We start from the raw sequence: 17,151 nt of genomic DNA, 5'->3' as shown, positions 1-17,151 counted from the left end.
GGGGAGGGGAGGAGAGTGGAGGGGGGAGGGGGAAGGAGAGGGGGAGAGTCTGGCCCAGGATGTCTTGGGCCAACCCAGAGTCCAATGCTCAGTTGAGAAACCGGGCTGAGTTTCCCAGACTCCCCCAGTCAGCCAGGAAGCCGGTCCTGTCTCTCTTGGCTAGGTTTGGCCCCCATCCCACAGAACCTGCCAGGAGTGGAGAGATTATCTCCTAAAAATAGGGCCTGGGCCCCACTGAGGTTATTTTTCTTCCTTCCCCGTGATTTACCATCACCAGTTCGGGGTGCTTGGGACAACAAGTGCCCCCTGGCTCCCCAGAGGCCAAGGGGATGAGGGTGTGGGGGAATCAGCATGTATCTGGGAGAGTCAAGGATCAAGAATTGGAGGGAGTCTGGAAGTATAGTTGGGGCTCAGCCAGGCATCAGGGCCACAGCTTAATCTTTAGGCCAGGTGAAAGTGTTCACCTGGGTACTGGCAATTCCAGGGTGAGCTTCAGGGATCCCTATCCCACCCAAAGGTGGTCATCTGAGTGATCCCCTCTTCTCTGACTTTCTGCAGGTCCTCATGCTCTCACCAGTCTCTCCACAGCACCCAAAGGGTCTACACCAGGGCAGGAGGATGCATCACCTTTCCTGCTCCAGCCCATGACACCCTCACAATTTCAGTGCAGACCCTCCCTGGCAGCTCTGCCTGGGCCGGGTGCTGGTGACACACACAGGGACGGGAGGGTGTGTGCGCACAAACACAGGACAGAGAGAGCCCTAGCAGGTGTGCTCCCAGGTCGGATATGTCCAGGAGGGCACATAATGGCAGCTCCAGGACGCCCCTCAATGTCCCCTGGAAGCTCAACCCAGCTGGGTCTCTGACTGTCTGAGGGATGACCCACCTTGCTGGAGCCTCATGCTCGCACCTAGAGCCAGTATGATGCTCCCGTCTTTTTCCCACAGGGGCCCAGGCTTCTCCCTCAACCCCCAGCCCTGACGCTTCCAGTTGCAGCAAGAGATGGGGAAGGGAGGAAGGACGCAGATGACACCCGCCCACGTGGACTCTCGGACACCGGCACAGCAGCCCTCCTGGCTCTCGGGCCTTTATTATTGGACAGACATGCTGCATTCAAGGAACGTCCTCAGGCACCCTTGAAGTGAGCGTTCAGGCTACGCAGACCTGTCCGGCAATGTTGCTCCATGCCAGGACAGGCGGAGGGGCTTCTGCTCTGTTCCTGACCCCTGGGATCTGGAGAGCTGCGCCTTCTCTCAATGGCTTCAGGTGGAGGTCATGCCCCCAGCTCTGGCTGCCTGGACCAATCAAGCCCCTGCCTTTAGGGGCATGCTGTCCATTGGCTGATCTAGGTCCTTCTTCCTCGCCAGACTCAAGTGCGTGAAGATGAGGATGAGCAAGAAGCCTAAGGGACCCGAGACAGATGGTTCAGCCCTCAGAGGGGGCCGTGGGGCTTCTCCAGCCTCAGTAAATTTTTCTAGACAGCACCCCGAAGACTGGGCTGGTGTGACTCTGTGGTCCTCAGGCCTGAAGAAGCCTGTTTGAGCTGCCCAACCCTCCCCAGACCCCTGCCCCCATGAGGCTGTCCCAGAACATCCCAAACCCCAAAGTCCCTTTGTCTGCAGAACAGTTTGATGGTGTGGAGTAGGGGGAGAGGGGCTGAGCTGAGAGCAAGAGAGTTGTTCCTATGCACCTTGCAGAAAGGTATGTTGTAGCTTTGTGCTAGAAGGAGCACAGAAAAGGGGAGTGGGGACTAAGAGACTAAAGAAATAAGGAAGGAATTAGGCTGGAATGATCCCGCACAATTCGCTTAACTTGTCTGAGCCTCAGTGATATCATCTGGAAAATGGGGAGATGTCAGGATCTACCTCTCAGGCTTACAGAGAAGATTCATGCTGTTACCCTCTGCAGGGCACGGGCCTACTCACAGTCAGTGTGATAACGTAACAGTGATTGCTATCACCAGTGACAAGGGTGAGGATGGTTATAGCCGGAGGCAGAGCAGAATGACTAAGACATTTGGGGAGGGGGCTCCTTCTTCAGTCCTGGGGACAGGGGTACTCTTTATCCAGATGCCGTGGGACCAAGCCTCCCCCCCCTCCATCCAGGAGCCCAGCCTCTATTACCTATCACTACCAGGGTGCCCACGAGGGTGCCCACTGCCGCCAGCTTCGTGGGCATGCCCTTCATACGGCCCACCTTGCGCATGCACTGTCCATCCACGTTGCAGCGACACACACTGACTGGGGGGAGGGGCAGGGGAAGAAGGTGAGGGCTTCTGGGAGCCCAGTCCAGCCGGCTGGTGGGTATGGGTGTTTCTCTGCACGTGCATGTCCCTCGGGTCTGTGTCTGGCCGCAATGTGCAGGTGTGCACTGGCGTATGCTGCCCGTGAGCCCGCAGTCACGCGTGCCCAGCGCCTCCCTCAGGTATTGCAGGCCACGAGCTCTGCAGCTCTTGAGCCCTGCTCTCACCTCGGACCTGGAGCTGCCACATCTGGGCACCGTGGCTGACGACCACAGGGATTATATGTTCACGTGGCTCCACCCAGTGCAGGGCCAGGGTGAGGTAGGCATGGGAACCTGTTGGGACCATCAAAATAACCGGAGTCACTAGGCCAGACAGTCCTCTGGGGCCTGCTTCCCATAGGCCCAGGACCAGCCCACTGTGCAAAGGCATCAGATAGGTAGAAGCCACCCCCCCCTTGGCCACAGCCTCCCCCACTTCCGACACACCATTGAGAGCCCAGAGGCGCCAGTCCCGCTGCACCGTGGGGTTGGGACCAAGGGAGAAGCTGTAGGGACCGTGCCCGTGAGCCGGGTCGGGGTCTTTGCTGGGCCCGCTGACGACCACGCCGTGGTCCTGGCGGGGTGTGCAGAGGTGTTGCGTGGGCACAAGGGTGGAGGCAGAAGGGGCCTTCACGAAGTGGATCACAAGGGTCGCAGAGGTGCTCAGGGTCGGCTCATCTGCAGAGTAGGTGGGGTGAGCTGGTCCAGGCCCTTGTGAGGGCCAGGCACACCCCAGGGCTGGTCCCTTACCCAACGGACATCCGCCTCATCCTGCTGAGCCCTGTTCTTCCATCCCATCCTCTTTGTGAACGGTGTTCCCCCACAATGCATTTTGCCCCTTTGGCCATCTAAACAGTGGCCCCCGCCTTTCTAGATGCCAACCTGTCCTCGCAGCCCCACCCCCACCACCCCCATCGTTGCTGCCTGCAGACAGCCGGGGCAGCCAGGGGCCCGATGTGGAAATAGCCTGACTGTATGCCCTGAAATGCCCTGCACCACGGGACAGCACCGCTTGGAGCTGAGACCAGCCTCCCTGGCAGGCCTGGGCCAGGCCGACCCTTGGTGCTGTCGGCAAGGCAGGCAGAGTCCTCTGCACCTGCCTTGCTGCCCACTCAGGTTACCTCCTGGCAGGCCCGCAGCCCTCCTTCCTCCTGCCCACCCCATCTACTCCTGCCTGTGCTTAGCTAAGCCAATACCCTGAGAGGGCTCAGGACTCAGGGGCGGGGTGGGGCTGCAAGTGTTAGCCTACGAGAGGGGTTTGAGAGGACAGGTAGTGGCCAGGCCTGCTCACCTGAGGGTCCAGCCATTCTCACAGAGAGACCCCAAATCCAGCCCTCGTCCCTCCCTTCTGCCTGGGGCTGAGTGGACACCAGCAGGGGCCTCAGGGAGGAAGCCCAGTCCCGCCCTTGGTCTTCTGAGGCTCGCTGGCCCTCCCCGGGGCCCACACAGCCTGGCCATACCTTCTTTCCGGGCCTCCACAAGCACTGTGTACCTGTCCCCGGGCTGGGCGCCCTGCAGGGGCCGGGCCGTGTGCACCTTCCCCGAGACCTCCTCGATGTAGAGCCAGCCCTTTGAGTCATTGACCAGGGAGAACCTTCGGCCCAAAGAAAATGGGGGGGGGGCACGGGGTTCACATATAGGCTGTTGCCTAGACATGCCCAGGGCATGTGAATGCAAGTTCCGCATCCTCTCTATGACTGGGGAGTGCCTGGGGGTGCGGGGGCAGAGGGGGGGTGTCTAGCCTCTCTGGCTTCAGGGACTTGTTGGGGCGGAGCTTGAACCAGGGACACTGAGCAGAGGGCAGACTGTGAGCGCCTGGGGCGCCCCACACAAGCCCGCTTCTTCCACATCATCCCCACAAAAGAGCGGCACAGGGCCTGAGCCTGGAAACTGCCTGTCATTGCTGCACCCTGGGTGAGGGTTGGGAGAGAGCCTGGGGCCAGGACAGCCGGGAGTCATCGCTTGAACTCTCTCTCACTGTGGGGGGCTTGGGGGGGGCAATCTCCCTTTCCTCACCCTGCTTGGGGGGGGCAATCTCCCTTTCCTCACCCAGCCCTGATCCCGCCCTCCCAGGAGTCACAACCTCGGCATAAGCCCCAGTTTGAGGACCACCCCAGCCCCCTCTGAGTCTCTGGGGTATCCCTGGTGAGCAGGGGAGACCCAGCCCAGGTCAGCTGGGTTTCTGGCTCACCTGAGAGAATTGCTCACGGGGCCAGAGGGCTGGATGGTCAGCAGGAGGGAGCCGGCTGGGGTGCTGACAGGGACGCTGGCTTTATAGCTCTGTTGGTCCAGCTTGGGGCCAGGGACCACCCTCTCCACCAGAACAGTCACTGTGGCCGTGGCGCCAGGCCCGGGGCCTGGCCCGGCTGGTTCTGCTGCGCTCAGTACCACCACCACCACCTTGTAACTTGGAGCTGCCTCGTAGCTGAGTGTCTGGAACCAGTGGGGCCTGGGTCACTGTGGGGGCAGGGTGGTACACGAGTGTAGGCGTGTGTGTGTGTGTGTGTGTGTGTGCGTGTGAGTGATGGTCAGCCCTCCCCTCCCCCACCCCTCCTCACCTTGAGGAGTCGCAGTTGGACCTGGTTGGAATCTGGCTTCCAGTCCAGGCCAAAGATGCCCTCTTCATTCCCTGCCCCAATGGCAAAGTCCATGAGGCGAAAAGCAGGTTCAAGGTCAGCATCAGTGGCCTTGAGTGTGGCTACCAGAGTCCCAGGCTCTGCATCCTCAGGGAGGGTTATGGGCCCAACCTGGCGAGATGGAGAGGGGCCGTGAACCCCAAAGCAGTGTCTTTCCGAGGCTCCCTCCCCTGTTCCTGCTTACCTGGGACGTGGTAAACTCGGGGGCATGGTCATTGACGTCCAGGATGGTGACAGTAACCACACAGGTGCTGCTGAGGCCTGAGGTAGGAGAGGGCATAATGGGGGGGTCCAGGACAGCAACAGAGGGACAGAGGGCCCCGACCACCACCGGCAGGGCACTTACCACCCTCTGCTCCTCCTAGGTCAGCGGCCAGCACCTGAAGCAGGAAATCCTGGCCGGCTTGGAGGGGGGCGGCCCCCAGGGTGACACTGCCAGAGGTAGGGTCCAGCTCGAGGGCTTGCTCCTTCGCCCCCTCCTCAGGCTCGGGGCTCAGCAACCGATACACAATGTGAGAATTGAGGGAGCCAGGGGCATCTGCATCCGTGGCCAACAGACTGGTCACTTCGGTGCCTGCGAGACAGCATCCACCCGCTGGGACCTGATGTCCTGGTTCGCCCTCTCCTCCCCCATACTGTGTGTCACCCCCACGCCCGACAAAGCCCACAGCCCACCTGGGGGACTGAGCTCAGGGATGCCGACTGGGGGGCCGGAGGGGGGGCAGACGGGTGCGTTGTCGTTCTCATCCATCACCACCACATGCAGCTCCAGAGGGTCTGTGTAGTCCTCGCCACGGCTGTTCTGAGCCCGCACCTGGAGCAGGTACTGTAGTAGGCAGGCGGGGCTTCAGGTGAAGGTAAGGACGGCCCCCGCCAGGGCTGGGCCTGGCTTCCTTTCTGGTAGCCAACTCTGGTTCTCCTGGGATCTCTTCCACTGCCTCAGCATCAGGGGGGATATATATAACATCCCAGAAGGCAACAAGACAGTGCCCAAGCACCCCTGAGTTAGCTCGCACAGCACCCCCTTCCCGCACCTCAGCCTGGGCTTCTCGGTCCAGCTCCCCCGTCACGTAGAGTTTCCCCTCTGCATCCACATCAAAGGGTCCAGGGGGCTGGCTCTCCAGCTGATAGTGTACATTCCCCCCACTCCAGTGTACCTGGGAGGAGGACACAAAATCAGGACACCCCAGAACGGAGTTCATGTCAGCTGTTCGTGGGTGGGGAGCTGGGCCCTGACCACAGTGTGACTCCAGGCAAGTTGCTGCTTCCCTGAACTCCAGGCAGGGTCCTTTAGTTTGGGACATTGTTTCAGCAACTCCACAGTGGCCTTGCCCTGGTCCAAGACAGGACCCAGCCGACAGTGCTGACCCCAGCCCTCCCTGGCTGGGCCTGACCTCAGGGCGTTCCTCAAGGAGGCCTGAGACATTCCTGGCCTGGGTGACAATCCCCGTGGCAGTAAGGAGGTGGCAGCTGTTCTCCCCAGGACAACTTGGGCTAACCAGGAAAGTCAGAGCACAGAGCCACACCCGCCAGGGAGCAGGGGAGGGCGTGGGCCTGGGCCTGGGGCTGGAATGGCTCCATCATGGGAACTTCTGGGGGCAGTGGCAGGAGGGGCACAGCAGGGCAGAAGCAGGGTCCCCACCCCCAACCCCCCAGCCGATTGTTATACCCTCAGGGCCACCATACCAGTCATGGGGCCCCTTCAGTCACTGACAGCCACTCGCCCACCTGGGTCATGCTGTGTGGGTACAGGACTTTCAGATTCTCTGCCAAGCGGACAGGATCCAGGGGCACCCAGGTGCTCTCTACTACTGAGACGTCTATTATGGCTGTGGCCTGGTAGCCCGAGACTTGGTCTCCCATGTCCTTGACCTGTACCAGCAGCTGGTAGGGCCCCCCCGGGGCTTGGTGTAGGCCGGTGCTCCCTAGAAGGGGCAGGTTGAGAGGTGGGCTGGGAGCAAGGAGCCAGGGCATCCTTCGCAGAGAGCTACCGCACAAGAGCAAGCCTAGGGCAGGTGTGTGGGGTGCTCTCTTGGTGAGGAAATGAGGGGGACGTTCAGCACCATGCCACAAGGACTTGATAGTTTGCAAAGCCACTTTTATATCCTCATAAGGAATGATTGATCGGTGGGCTGGAGGGGTGTACCCGGCATGGGGAAAGTAGAAGAGTGGAGGACTCATTCAAGAAATGGGTGGTTCACCAGGTGGATGGGCGTGGGCTTGGGGAGGGGCTGTGGGTGGGTGGGTGGTTGGGTGTGTGGGTGTGGGGGGTTTGTAGGTTGGGGGGGTGGTGGGGGGGGGGGGGGTGGGTGAGGGTGGGGGGGCCGTGACAGGGTGTGGACCGCACATGTTGCTGTGTGGCTGGTTGGTGAACGGGCAGCTGGCTGGCTGGGAGTGTGGTTGACTTTTTCTTTCCATCCCCAGATCCTGTCTCTGGTCTGAACTCCCAGCTCCAAGTCTCTCTTGTCATCAGGTGCACGGTCTCCCAGCACAGTTTTGGGTTACAACCCCTCAGGACTCTCTTACTCTGTGCCAGCCCCTTCCTCCTCCCTCTTTGCCCCCCCACAAGCCTCCAGAGTCAGAGGGGAAGAACCCCAGTCACACTGTCTGAAAGGTCAGCGCTTGGTTCTGCCTGCATGGCTCAAGCTTGGCCTTTGCCTAGCAAGCCTCCCTCTCTAGAATGTTCTTCCCTTTTCTTGTATCTCTCAAGCTTCCGCCCATCCTTCTCTTGCTGTCTCCCACTGATCCCCCCTTCCTGCCTCCCAGCCCAGGCTCACCCTGGGGGCTGAGGGCCAGAGCTCCCAGCCGAGGCTCCAGCTGGAACATGTCAGCAGAAGGCTGGGCTGGGGCCTGGTGCACGAGGTGGAATCGGAGATCTGAGTTGGCTGTGCCTGGTTCATCCCCATCCGAGGCCTCAAGGAAGAGGAAAGGGATACCTAGAGGGCATAGACAGGACAAACAAAAGGGGTGGCAGGTGATAGGCGAGTCTTTCATGCACCCCTACCTCTCCAGCCCTTCCCTACCCAACATCATGTCAGCCCCCTGGCATGAACAGGGGCTTCTCATCTCACTTCACTGATGGGCAAACTGAGGTCAAGAGTGGATGGGACTTGCCCAAGGACCTTCAGTGGTCGGGGCAGGATGGAACAGAAATGGGAGCCTGCAGGATGGACTCCAGCTGCCCTGTCCCTCGGCCGCCTCTCTGGCCCTCTCTTTAGTCTCTGGTCTCCCGTAAGTGCCCACCTGACCGGGCTGTGAGCTGGATGCCCTGGGCACTCACCAGGCCTTGTGCCCTGGCTCAGCTGAACTCTGTAGAGAGCCTGGGAGAATTGAGGCACCTGGTCGTTCTCATCCTTCACGTGCACACGCACCGGCTGCGGGCCCCACAAAACGTGGCCGTCCTCGGCCTCCAGGGTGACCTGGCAGGGAGGAGAGTCAGCGCCTGGCCCTACCTTGGCCTCTCAGGCCTGCCCCTGGCCCTGCCCTACCTGTAGCTGGTATTCCGCTTGTTCTTCTCGGTCCAGGGCCCTGGTCGCCAGCAGGAAGCCAGACTCTGTATCCACGGCAAAGGGACCCTCAGCGGCCACGTCTGCATTTACTGACAGCACAATCTGGGCCTCGGCCTTCTCATGGGGCAATGGCAGCTGGTGGGCCAGAACAGAGATAAAGGCAGAGTGTCCAGGCCTGGGGGCCTCTATCCAGTGGCTCCTGACCCCAGGGGAGGGCTAGAACTCGCCTGGGGTCACACAGCCAGTGGCAGGACTGAGATTCAAAGGCAGAGATCCTTCCCCTGTACTCCCCATGTTTCTTTCTGAAGCTTGACATTCCACCACCAATATTTCATTCTTTAATTTAAAACTCTACTTGCCTGAGATTGAAATCTCATTAGTCTTTCACCCTATACCACATCCTCTCTGGAGAGCAGGGTTAAAAAGAAGCCAGGGTAAGAAAGAGAAAAGAGTGCAGGGGCCAGGAGAATTCAGGGAGAGGGGGAGGGGAGGGTTCACCTTGGCCAGGTACAAAGGGAAACTCCCCCCGTAGTTCTCCGGAACTTCCACATACAGCTCTGGGGTCTGGGCCTGGAGGTGAGCCTGTGGGAGGATTCTTGCCTCATCACCAGGCTCCGTCTTCCTGCTGTTGGGCACTGGGCACCTGACAGGGAAGGGGTTGCTGCCCTTCCCTGGGCCTGGCCTCCTTTCACCCATCCACCCTCTGTGTGGGACCCCACACAGGCCTGTAGCCAACGTTCACCTGGTCCCCCTTCAACTGCAACCAGCACGGCCCAGGTCAGGCAGGGACAAGAGAGCTAACCCTAAAGCCGGAGTCTGGAAAGGAGGAACAGGCCCAGCTCACCTGGGGGATGGACAGGCAGAGCAGCCACCACCAGGCTGGGGCCATGGTCAGGACGGGCCTAGGGAGCAGGGTAGTAAAGATCTGGCTTAGACTGGGGGGCGGGAGGCCCCTCCCGTGCCCCTCTTTCCCTAGAATGCGCTCCCCCTCCGAAACCCCATTCAAACGCAGGCCAGGGCTTCCCCTAGTCCCTGGGGTACAATGTCCCCCTTTCTTTAGGACCCCTGCTACCGGCCCCTGTGGGCAGGAAGCCAGGCTTCCCTCTGCCTCTTGCTTCCTGTGCTGTCCTGGCAAACTCAGCACTGCCCTCCTCACCTGCCTGGACACTGTCCCGACCCTGTGTCCTGCCTCAGCCAGGACACAGCCAGACTGGCCTCTTCTTGCACCCCTTGCAAGGGCTCCCCATCCCCTGTGGGGTCATGTCCAGCTTCTCAGCCTCTGGTGCAGGCCCAGCCACTCTGCCTCTGGGTTGTCGCCTCCATGGGAGTTTCATGACCACCCTTTTATTTGCCGCCTCCCCAGCTCACAGATCCCAATGTGGTCATTTCCCAGCAGCTCCCCAAATCCCAAAAGTTTGAAGTTGTAAAGACTTTAGTAACTCTGAGGGCCCTGCCTGCAGCTGTGGAAAGGCCTGAAGGGCAGGGCGTGACCAAGGTCACGGAAGACTCCACTGCAGGAGTCTGTGCTTCCACAAACAGGCTTCTGGTTCAGGCCCAGGACAGGGCCGCCTCCCGCTGCTCTGTGTCTTCAGACAGAGTCCCCTGGGGAGGGACCTGCCCTCCCCTTGGTGGCATTTGCCACACTTGGCAACAGTGATCACAGAGTAATGGACAACCAACCAGCCCAAGACGACTCTCCAAACTCTTCCCTGGACCACGGAAGACGGGGCGGTATTTCTCGCTCCCCAACTCCCGCCAACCCCAGCTCTGCCCACCCTCTGTCCCACTCACCCTCTGGTGCCTAAGGCTGGCTCCCTCGGTCCAGCCACTGGGCGACAGCGCTCCTTCTCCAGGGAGTGCTGGCCAGGCCAGGCCAGAAAGGAGGGCAGGGCGGAAACTTGCTCAGGAGTGGAAAACACCACTGGGCCCACCTCAGCAGGGCTGGCCCCGCCCAGCCCCCCAAGTTACTCATTGACTTTGGGAAGCAGGCTCAGCATCCGTGACTGCCAGCCCCGGGAGCTGCGGGCACAGAGCTGGCACGTCTCCCCCCCCTCCACAGCCCAGTGGGTTTTCCTTGGCCCCTCTGGGCATGGTACTTCTTCTCCTGCGACTCCAGATTCCATCCCGCTTGTACCCAGCAGTCAGCGTCAGAGCTTCAGCTTGGCCCACTCTGCTGCTCCTGCCTGGAATTCCACTCCCTGTCCTTCACCTGCCTGGTGAGCTTCTGCCCAGACTGCAGTCCTGGGCTCAAATCCCCCCTCCAGGAAAGTTTCCCTGGGGTTCCAGCCTGGTTAGGGGTTCTCTGGGAATTATTTTACCCCTCCACCCCCGTCCCGGGCCATGTGCTCCCTTTGCCAACACAGAGAAGATACCAGAATGTCACTGCCTGCCTTTTCCAGCAGACTGGGCGGCCAGGGCAGGACTCAGGGACCCAGCGGTGTCCTGGCACTTACCCGGCAGCTCTGACTGGCAGTGGAACTGAAACAAGGAGACGGAGTTGCAAGTGAAGGATACAAGAGCAGTGTGCACTCTAAACTGGGTGCTGGGGGACTCCAGACCCCCCAGCAGCAGGCCAGTGGGGAGGGGGACAGTGGCCAGTGAGGAGTCCCGCAGCGCCTGAACTACTACAACTAAGTCCTGCATCTCAGGCCCCAAAGGAAAAGCTCAGGTGACCTTGAGGGACTAGTGAGGCTGACCTGGGGCCCCTCCCCCAGTGAGGCAGCCTATGGAGCAGAGAGAAGCTTCTTAGGGCCTAGCAATCTGGGATGAGGGGGAAGGTGGGCAGGACCAGGGATCCTGGTCTCTAGTCCCCCCTTGTTCTCTGAGATCCTGGTCTCTAGTCCCCCCTTGTTCTCTGAGCTTCCGGTCGAGTCCCCTAAGTCCTTCCCATCACAGGTCTGGCCAGCTTCTCTCAGGCTGGAAGCTAGACTGGGATTGCTCAGCTGCCCCCAAACTCGTGTCACACACTAAGGATCTGCCTGGGGGTCAGACTCCCCGACTGAGAGCCCTACAGCCCTGTTTGAAGGGGCTCCTACTGTTAAGTTCCTGCTGTGTGCCTGTACTGCACGGAGCATAATGACGTGTGCCGAGCATATATTTCACTCTTCCACTCACTCTTTTCTGAAGGGGGTAAGACTCCACGTCACACACCGGGTGCAGAAACGCTGATGGCTTTCCCAGGGTCACACAGTCAGTCAGTGGGCAGAGCCAGGTAGGTCTGGCTTCTTCTTCAGGCCTCGGGGCCCTCACCTGCTCTGAGAAAACATGACCTCTACATGCCTTCGAGTATGTAGGGGCATCGAAATGGGGAGCAGCAATGGGTGTGGGGCATTAACATTGCCCTGGGGGCGTGTGAGTTAGCCAGAGGGGTCCCCACGCTGAGGAGCAGCTCCCAAACCTCCTTCTGTCAGCCAGCGACAGAGATCTGTGTTCTAACCAGGTGTGAGAGACCCCAGGGGTCTGTGAAACAAGTAAGCTGCACCAGTGAAGGAATGTGTGGGCCCCGACCTGGAACCTTCTCAGAAACTATTCCCAGTCTTGCCCCAGGCTGTCTGCAGGCTCTGGAGAAAGGCAGGCCTATGCACCAGGTCCCCTTCCACCCCTTCTACCCATGTAGCCTCCGCCAAGAGCCTTTTCCCACTTGCCACTGACCAATGCAGATGTTTGTTCCTGAAATGATGTAGGCACATGTGCCCAGGAGGATGCCCCTCTCCAGGTGTGGGTGATGGGGAGATGGGAACGCCTCTGGCTGGTAGCGAACATCACACTTTCTCACATAAAAGCAAGGCCTCTCATTTCAGGCAGGGTGGGCTCCAGGGACTTGTTTCCACCGAGACCACATGAGCTGAGCTGAACTGAGCTGAGCTGAGCATGGGAAGCTCTGGCCTGGGCCTCCTCAGAGGAGAAAACACGTGCCTCCTTCCCCAGCAGGGGCATCTCAGACAGACGCCCCACCTCAGTGGACTTCCAGTCCCTCAGGAGGGAGCAGGGCAGAGAGCCAGCCAGGGAGCCAGGGCCAGGGTTCTGATCTGACCATGAGGTCTGGGGCAAAGGATGCCCCCTTGGACGGCCTCAGTTTCCCTTATGTAGTATGAGGTGACTGAACCCTCTATCAGTAGGCCGACGCCAGCTCCCAGCACCGGAGAGGAATCTGAATAACCGGGAGGGGTTTGTCTCCTCTCCCTTACTTGGTCCCAACCAGGCCCCATCTCATACCTGCTCCCCACCTCCAAGCTGGCTACACCCAAAACCAAAGCCAACACTAAAATGGGGTAGTGAGTACCATCCCTTAACTTTGGGAGCCCTTCCTGTCATACCTCCCCCACTTCCTGCCCCTCAGGCAAACACATACCAGGGGGAGCCAACAGAGCCCTGACTTATCAGGAAATAATCTTTATTACAAAAATCTGCATGTAAACAAATAGCCACAGCACTGAGCAGCCTCCCTGCAGGGCGCACACACCCACGGGTGAAGCAAGGCCAAGTCTTCTCCCCACGCGTGGGCCTCCCGTCCGGCTGGGGTCGGGCAGTTGCTCGGGTCTCACGCGGGTCTGCACAGGCATGTCTGTGGGCCCAGCCTTCAGTGGCCACTGGGAGCCACCCCCTGGCAGCACCACCTGCCTGCCCCGATGAAGTGGGACACCCAGAGTCTGAGCCAGTTCCGAGGCACCTAGGGCGGTTGGCTGGGCCAGCCTACCAATCTGCCCATCTGTCTGTACAGCGAGGGGTGTGCCAGGGCCCTAGAGCACCGAGAGGTCATGGCAGGACTTGGACTTGGCACGGAAGGCCATCTTGCGGCTGTTGCGTGCTACCATGCGGCCCAGGAAACGCTTGGCCTTCTTGCTGAGGCTCTCTCGCCGCCGGGTACCCGCCTGCCTGCGTGCGTTGGCTTCTTTGCTGTCCCTGCGCAGGCGTATCTGGCGCACTACGCCCTCGAACAGCGCCTGGACGTTGTGGTGCAGTGCGGCCGAAGTCTCGATGAACTTGCAGTCGAAGACCACGGCGCAGGCGCGGCCCTCTGATGGGGTGGAGGGCGGGCAGGCACAGGTCAGTACGCGGAGGGTGGGTGGGTGAGGAGCCTGTGAGACCCGCCCGCCCCCCCAGGCACCTGCCACTTAGGGGTCCGTAGGGAAGGGAAGGGCGGGCCCAGGGTCTCCTCAGAAACAGACCTCAGAGCCTGTCCAGAGGGAGCCAGGCATGGCTGGTCCCCCACCAGACAGAGTCTGCCTGCACTGAAGGGGCTCACAGAGACCCCGAAAGGGAAAAGCAGTTATTGAAATAATCTGGTCTCATAATGAAATGGAAATGCTGCAGCAGTCAGCACCAGGAGATGAGGACTTGTCGGACAGCTTAGAGTTGTACAGTTTGCTGTTCTATCATGATGAATGACCAGGGGACTATGGGTGGGGGGTGGCGGGGGGGAGACTGGCCAGGTCCTGCTAAGGTCCTTTGATGGGGGACTAAGGAGACCTCAGAGGAGGATGCTGAGCCCCAGAGAGGGGCACCAAGAGGAGTGCCCTCCCCGGGGCAAGCCTATACTGGGGCTAGCCTGGGCTTGGAATCCAGGCTTTGACTGCCTGCCCTGGCTCCCTGCACTCTCCTCACCCCTCTGCTGTCAGGCCAGGGGCAAAGGGGTCCGGCAAGCAGCGCTCTGAGGTCTCCCAGGAGGCTTCCTCTCCCCCAGTGCGTCTGGCCTCTTCCCCACCTCCGGTCTTTGGGTGTCTGGTGGGAAGGCACAGGCCTGTCCCTCACCCCCTACTTCCTGAACACTTTCAGTCACAGATGACCCGCAGGGACTTGAGCTCAGCCTGGCCTGAGTGAACCGAAGCACTACCAGGACCTCCCTCCCCTTTCTGCCCGTTCCCTGCTCACCATCTAAGGAGACCTCCCGAGAGCGCACCAGGTCACTCTTGTTGCCCACCAGGATGATGGGCACATCATCCATCTGCCTTGCCCGGCGCAGCTGGATCCGAAGCTCTGAGGCCTTCTCAAAGCTGCCCTTGTCGGTCACAGAGTACACGATGACGTAGGCATCTCCCATGGCCATGCAGTGGCCGGGTAGCCAGTGGCCCCCGTCCTAGGGAACACCCACAAACACACATCAACCCCGCTGTTCTCATGCCCTGCCTCTGAGGCTGTCCCTCCCGCAGACCCAGGCCCTCTGCTGCCCCCTTCCCCACTGCCCTGCGTCTCCAGGTGCATCCTACCTGCTCCCAAATGTCATAGACCATGAGTGAGGTCTCTTCTCCGTCCACCACGATGGAGCGATCGTATGTGTGCCCTGGACAGGAGACCAGCAGCCAGGTTACCATCTGGGTGCCCAAAGCCCCTCCCACACCACCTGTTGGGCCACGCCCACCAACTCCTTCCCCGCTCCTACCCCTACCTGTCCTCCACTGGTGGCTAAGTAGCAACAGAAATGACAGGGAAAGTTGGGAGGGTGGGGGGCATGTGTGCCCCCCTGAGCACCCCTTCCCAGGCTAGCACTGTCCTCAGTGGTCACACCTAAGGTCCCTCCCTCTTGTTGCCTGGGTCCCGAGTGGCTCTGACAACAGGGTCTGAGTTAGAGTAGTGACCTTCAGACCCCCTGGGCATCTTGGTCACTCGGGCACCTTTCCCAGAAAGTCCCTCCAGCTCTGTTGCCACCACCCTGGCAGGGAGGGACATGCTACCCCTACGCTACAGGCATGCCCCTGGCCTTCTGTTCTGGGCATTTCTTCTAACACAGGATGGAGACGCTTCTCACTTAAGTTTCCCTGTCTGTGCAAGGGGGAGCTGGAGGTATAATTCTGAAAGTGCAACCCCGGAACCCCTAGCCCTAACCCTCACCTGCAGCCTCCGCTTCAGGTCCGTCCTCCACACCCGCGAAGATGCGCGCCAGGGCGCTCTTGCCCACGCCGGGCGCCCCCAGCAGCAGCACCTTGTAAACGCTGTCGTCTGAGTCGCTGCCCCTCGAGCTGAGCGATTCCGAGGAGCCCTCAGCCCAGTCCGCTTGGGCCGCGGTCCCGGCCACCGCCCCTGCCAGAGCGCCGGGCGCCAGGGCCGCCTGCAGGTCGCGTTCGTCCACCGGCATGCTGCGGCGGTGCAGCTGGGGCGCCGGGCCCCACGGGGTGCTGCCCCGACGGCGCTCGCGCTCCCGGCCCGCGCCGCGGCTCCCGCCCGCTACGCTGCCTCCTCCGTTCAAAGTCATCGCGTCCACGCGGCCTGGGAAGGGAAGCAGGAGGGTGCATTTCAGGCGCTGCGGACCGACCCGGGCACGCGTGGCCAACAGGTGGCGGGCCAGGCTAGATGCTCGGGACTGGGAGCTGCCGCCGCCCCTCCCGACCCTGAAGGTCCTCGACAGCCCGGACTTGACCCGCCCTACCGGCTCCATCCGCACCCCAGAACGGCGCGACCACCCCCACCCCGCTGCGCGAGGACACTCACCCACCGGCACACCGACAGTCACAACTAGGATCCGGACTCGGATACAAGCCACTGGCAAACTCTGGCGCAGACAAGCGACGATGCCGCAGCCGGCTCCTTCTCAGTCCACACTGGGTCCCGGCTCCAGAGCCGCCTATTTAAGCCTCTGCCCGCCCCCGCCCGCCCTCGCCCCGCGCTCGCCCGCCAGGTCCCCCGCCGCTGCGGGGGCTGACGTGTCCACCCTGCTCCCTCCGCCCCGCCAGGGGAATCCCCCACCCTCCTCCTAGGACCTCACACCACCCAGACCCCGCCCCGCCCCCCAGGGCTTGGGATGTGTGACTGAGGGTGTCTGGGGGAGGGCTTGATGGGGGAGGGGAGGGGAATAGGAGGTGGAGGGGCACGTGCCTTTATGGGTAGGGAAAGCCAGATGAGCCCAGGGCGCCAGAATTAGATGTGGCCCTTTAAAAGTGAATTCTCCTTTCCCTCTCTGAGCCCTGGCCAGCTGCCCAGTCCAGTACAGGCTGGACAGACTTCATCCTTCTCTGCCCATGACTCCCACTCCCCACTAGCTCATGTCTGAGCAAGAATTTAAGGGTCCTGAATTCCAACTTCTGGCCTCAACACCAAGCCTTTTCCACCCCTTGCCCTGCCCTAAGGAGCTGAACATTCTTCCTGCCCTTCAGAAAGGTTAGTGTCACCTCCCGACCCCAGGGGGCTTTGGAGAGCTACTTGAGGAGGGGACCAGGAAAAGTTGCCCGCTGGCAGTGTGTTGAAGTGCTTGAATTCTGGGGATGGAATACTGGAACTCAGTCTCCACCTCACCCCAGCCCTCCCATCACCCTCCAGGCAGCTGCCAGCAGCTCTGCTAAAAATATCTGGCCCTGGTCATTCTGCTGCTGGCCATTCGGCTACTGGGCTGGAGGTTGCCCAGTGTTGGGGAAATCCAGGCAGACAGGTGTCAGATGCCAACAGGCACTGATAGGAAGGGGGTTGGACCGGATCGGCCTGGATCCAGATGCTTTCAGTCTTCGATGTCTCCCTCTTGTCCTGTAGTCCAGACCGCCTGCAGGTCAGGAACAGCCAGAGTCTAGAGGTTCAGACTCCCACCAGGAGGGGAATAGTGGGTGTGGGGGAAATCTTAGCCACCACTGCCCAGAGCGTCCCCCAGCCCCAGCCCTGGGCGTTTGGCACAACAGGGAGAGTAGTGGGGAGGCTTGGTGTCTATCCTGCCTCCAGGCTCACAGTCTTGCCCCTGCCCGCCTCAGGCAAAGTTAGCATTATCTATTGGCCTTGTCACATCTGGGGTGTTGAGTATTGGG

The 17,151-nt window shown here is 60.8% G+C and overlaps 2 protein-coding genes across 2 annotated transcripts; both read right to left on the bottom strand.

Moving 5' to 3' along the window:
- Positions 1-1,304: 1,304 nt before the first annotated feature.
- On the bottom strand, positions 1,305-9,317 carry CDH16 (cadherin 16, KSP-cadherin). The gene is made up of 17 exons (XM_004690232.1): positions 9,273-9,317; positions 8,927-9,010; positions 8,408-8,563; positions 8,200-8,338; positions 7,697-7,855; positions 6,648-6,844; positions 5,954-6,076; positions 5,595-5,745; positions 5,266-5,493; positions 5,104-5,180; positions 4,842-5,030; positions 4,475-4,716; positions 3,744-3,877; positions 2,731-2,961; positions 2,470-2,577; positions 2,124-2,240; positions 1,305-1,402 (listed from the first exon to the last, which is right to left on the bottom strand). The coding sequence occupies exons 1-17, from the start codon at positions 9,315-9,317 to the stop codon at positions 1,305-1,307; spliced, it is 2,478 nt and encodes an 825-aa protein (XP_004690289.1).
- Positions 9,318-12,816: 3,499 nt separating this feature from the next.
- RRAD (Ras-related associated with diabetes) lies at positions 12,817-15,995 on the bottom strand. The gene is made up of 5 exons (XM_004690491.2): positions 15,854-15,995; positions 15,257-15,631; positions 14,635-14,708; positions 14,300-14,504; positions 12,817-13,445 (listed from the first exon to the last, which is right to left on the bottom strand). The coding sequence occupies exons 2-5, from the start codon at positions 15,615-15,617 to the stop codon at positions 13,168-13,170; spliced, it is 918 nt and encodes a 305-aa protein (XP_004690548.1). The 5' UTR covers positions 15,618-15,631; positions 15,854-15,995; the 3' UTR covers positions 12,817-13,167.
- Between the last annotated feature and the right edge of the window lie 1,156 nt (positions 15,996-17,151).

Source organism: Condylura cristata, unplaced genomic scaffold, assembly GCF_000260355.1.
Source record: "Condylura cristata isolate star-nosed mole 26May11 unplaced genomic scaffold, ConCri1.0 scaffold00028, whole genome shotgun sequence".
NCBI classification, from domain to species: Eukaryota; Metazoa; Chordata; class Mammalia; order Eulipotyphla; family Talpidae; genus Condylura; species Condylura cristata.
The sequence above is the reverse complement of the archived record's forward strand: the minus strand, read 5'-3'. Positions and strand labels throughout refer to the sequence as shown.

What these genes read in the sequence shown, in the direction of transcription:
- CDH16 (XM_004690232.1), bottom strand. Translation starts at nt 9,317, where the DNA reads ATGGCCCCAGCCTGGTGGTGGCTGCTCTGCCTGTCCATCCCCCAG. An exon ending in TCTGCCTGTCCATCCCCCAG is followed by an intron (nt 9,011 to 9,272) that starts GTGAGCTGGGCC and finishes ATCCTCCCACAG; the next exon opens with GCTCACCTCCAGGCCCAGAC. An exon ending in ACCGAGAAGCCCAGGCTGAG is followed by an intron (nt 5,746 to 5,953) that starts GTGCGGGAAGGG and finishes TGCCTACTACAG; the next exon opens with TACCTGCTCCAGGTGCGGGC.
- RRAD (XM_004690491.2), bottom strand. Translation starts at nt 15,617, where the DNA reads ATGACTTTGAACGGAGGAGGCAGCGTAGCGGGCGGGAGCCGCGGCGCG. An exon ending in TCTATGACATTTGGGAGCAG is followed by an intron (nt 14,505 to 14,634) that starts GTAGGATGCACC and finishes GGTGTTCCCTAG; the next exon opens with GACGGGGGCCACTGGCTACC. An exon ending in TCGGGAGGTCTCCTTAGATG is followed by an intron (nt 13,446 to 14,299) that starts GTGAGCAGGGAA and finishes CCACCCCATCAG; the next exon opens with AGGGCCGCGCCTGCGCCGTG.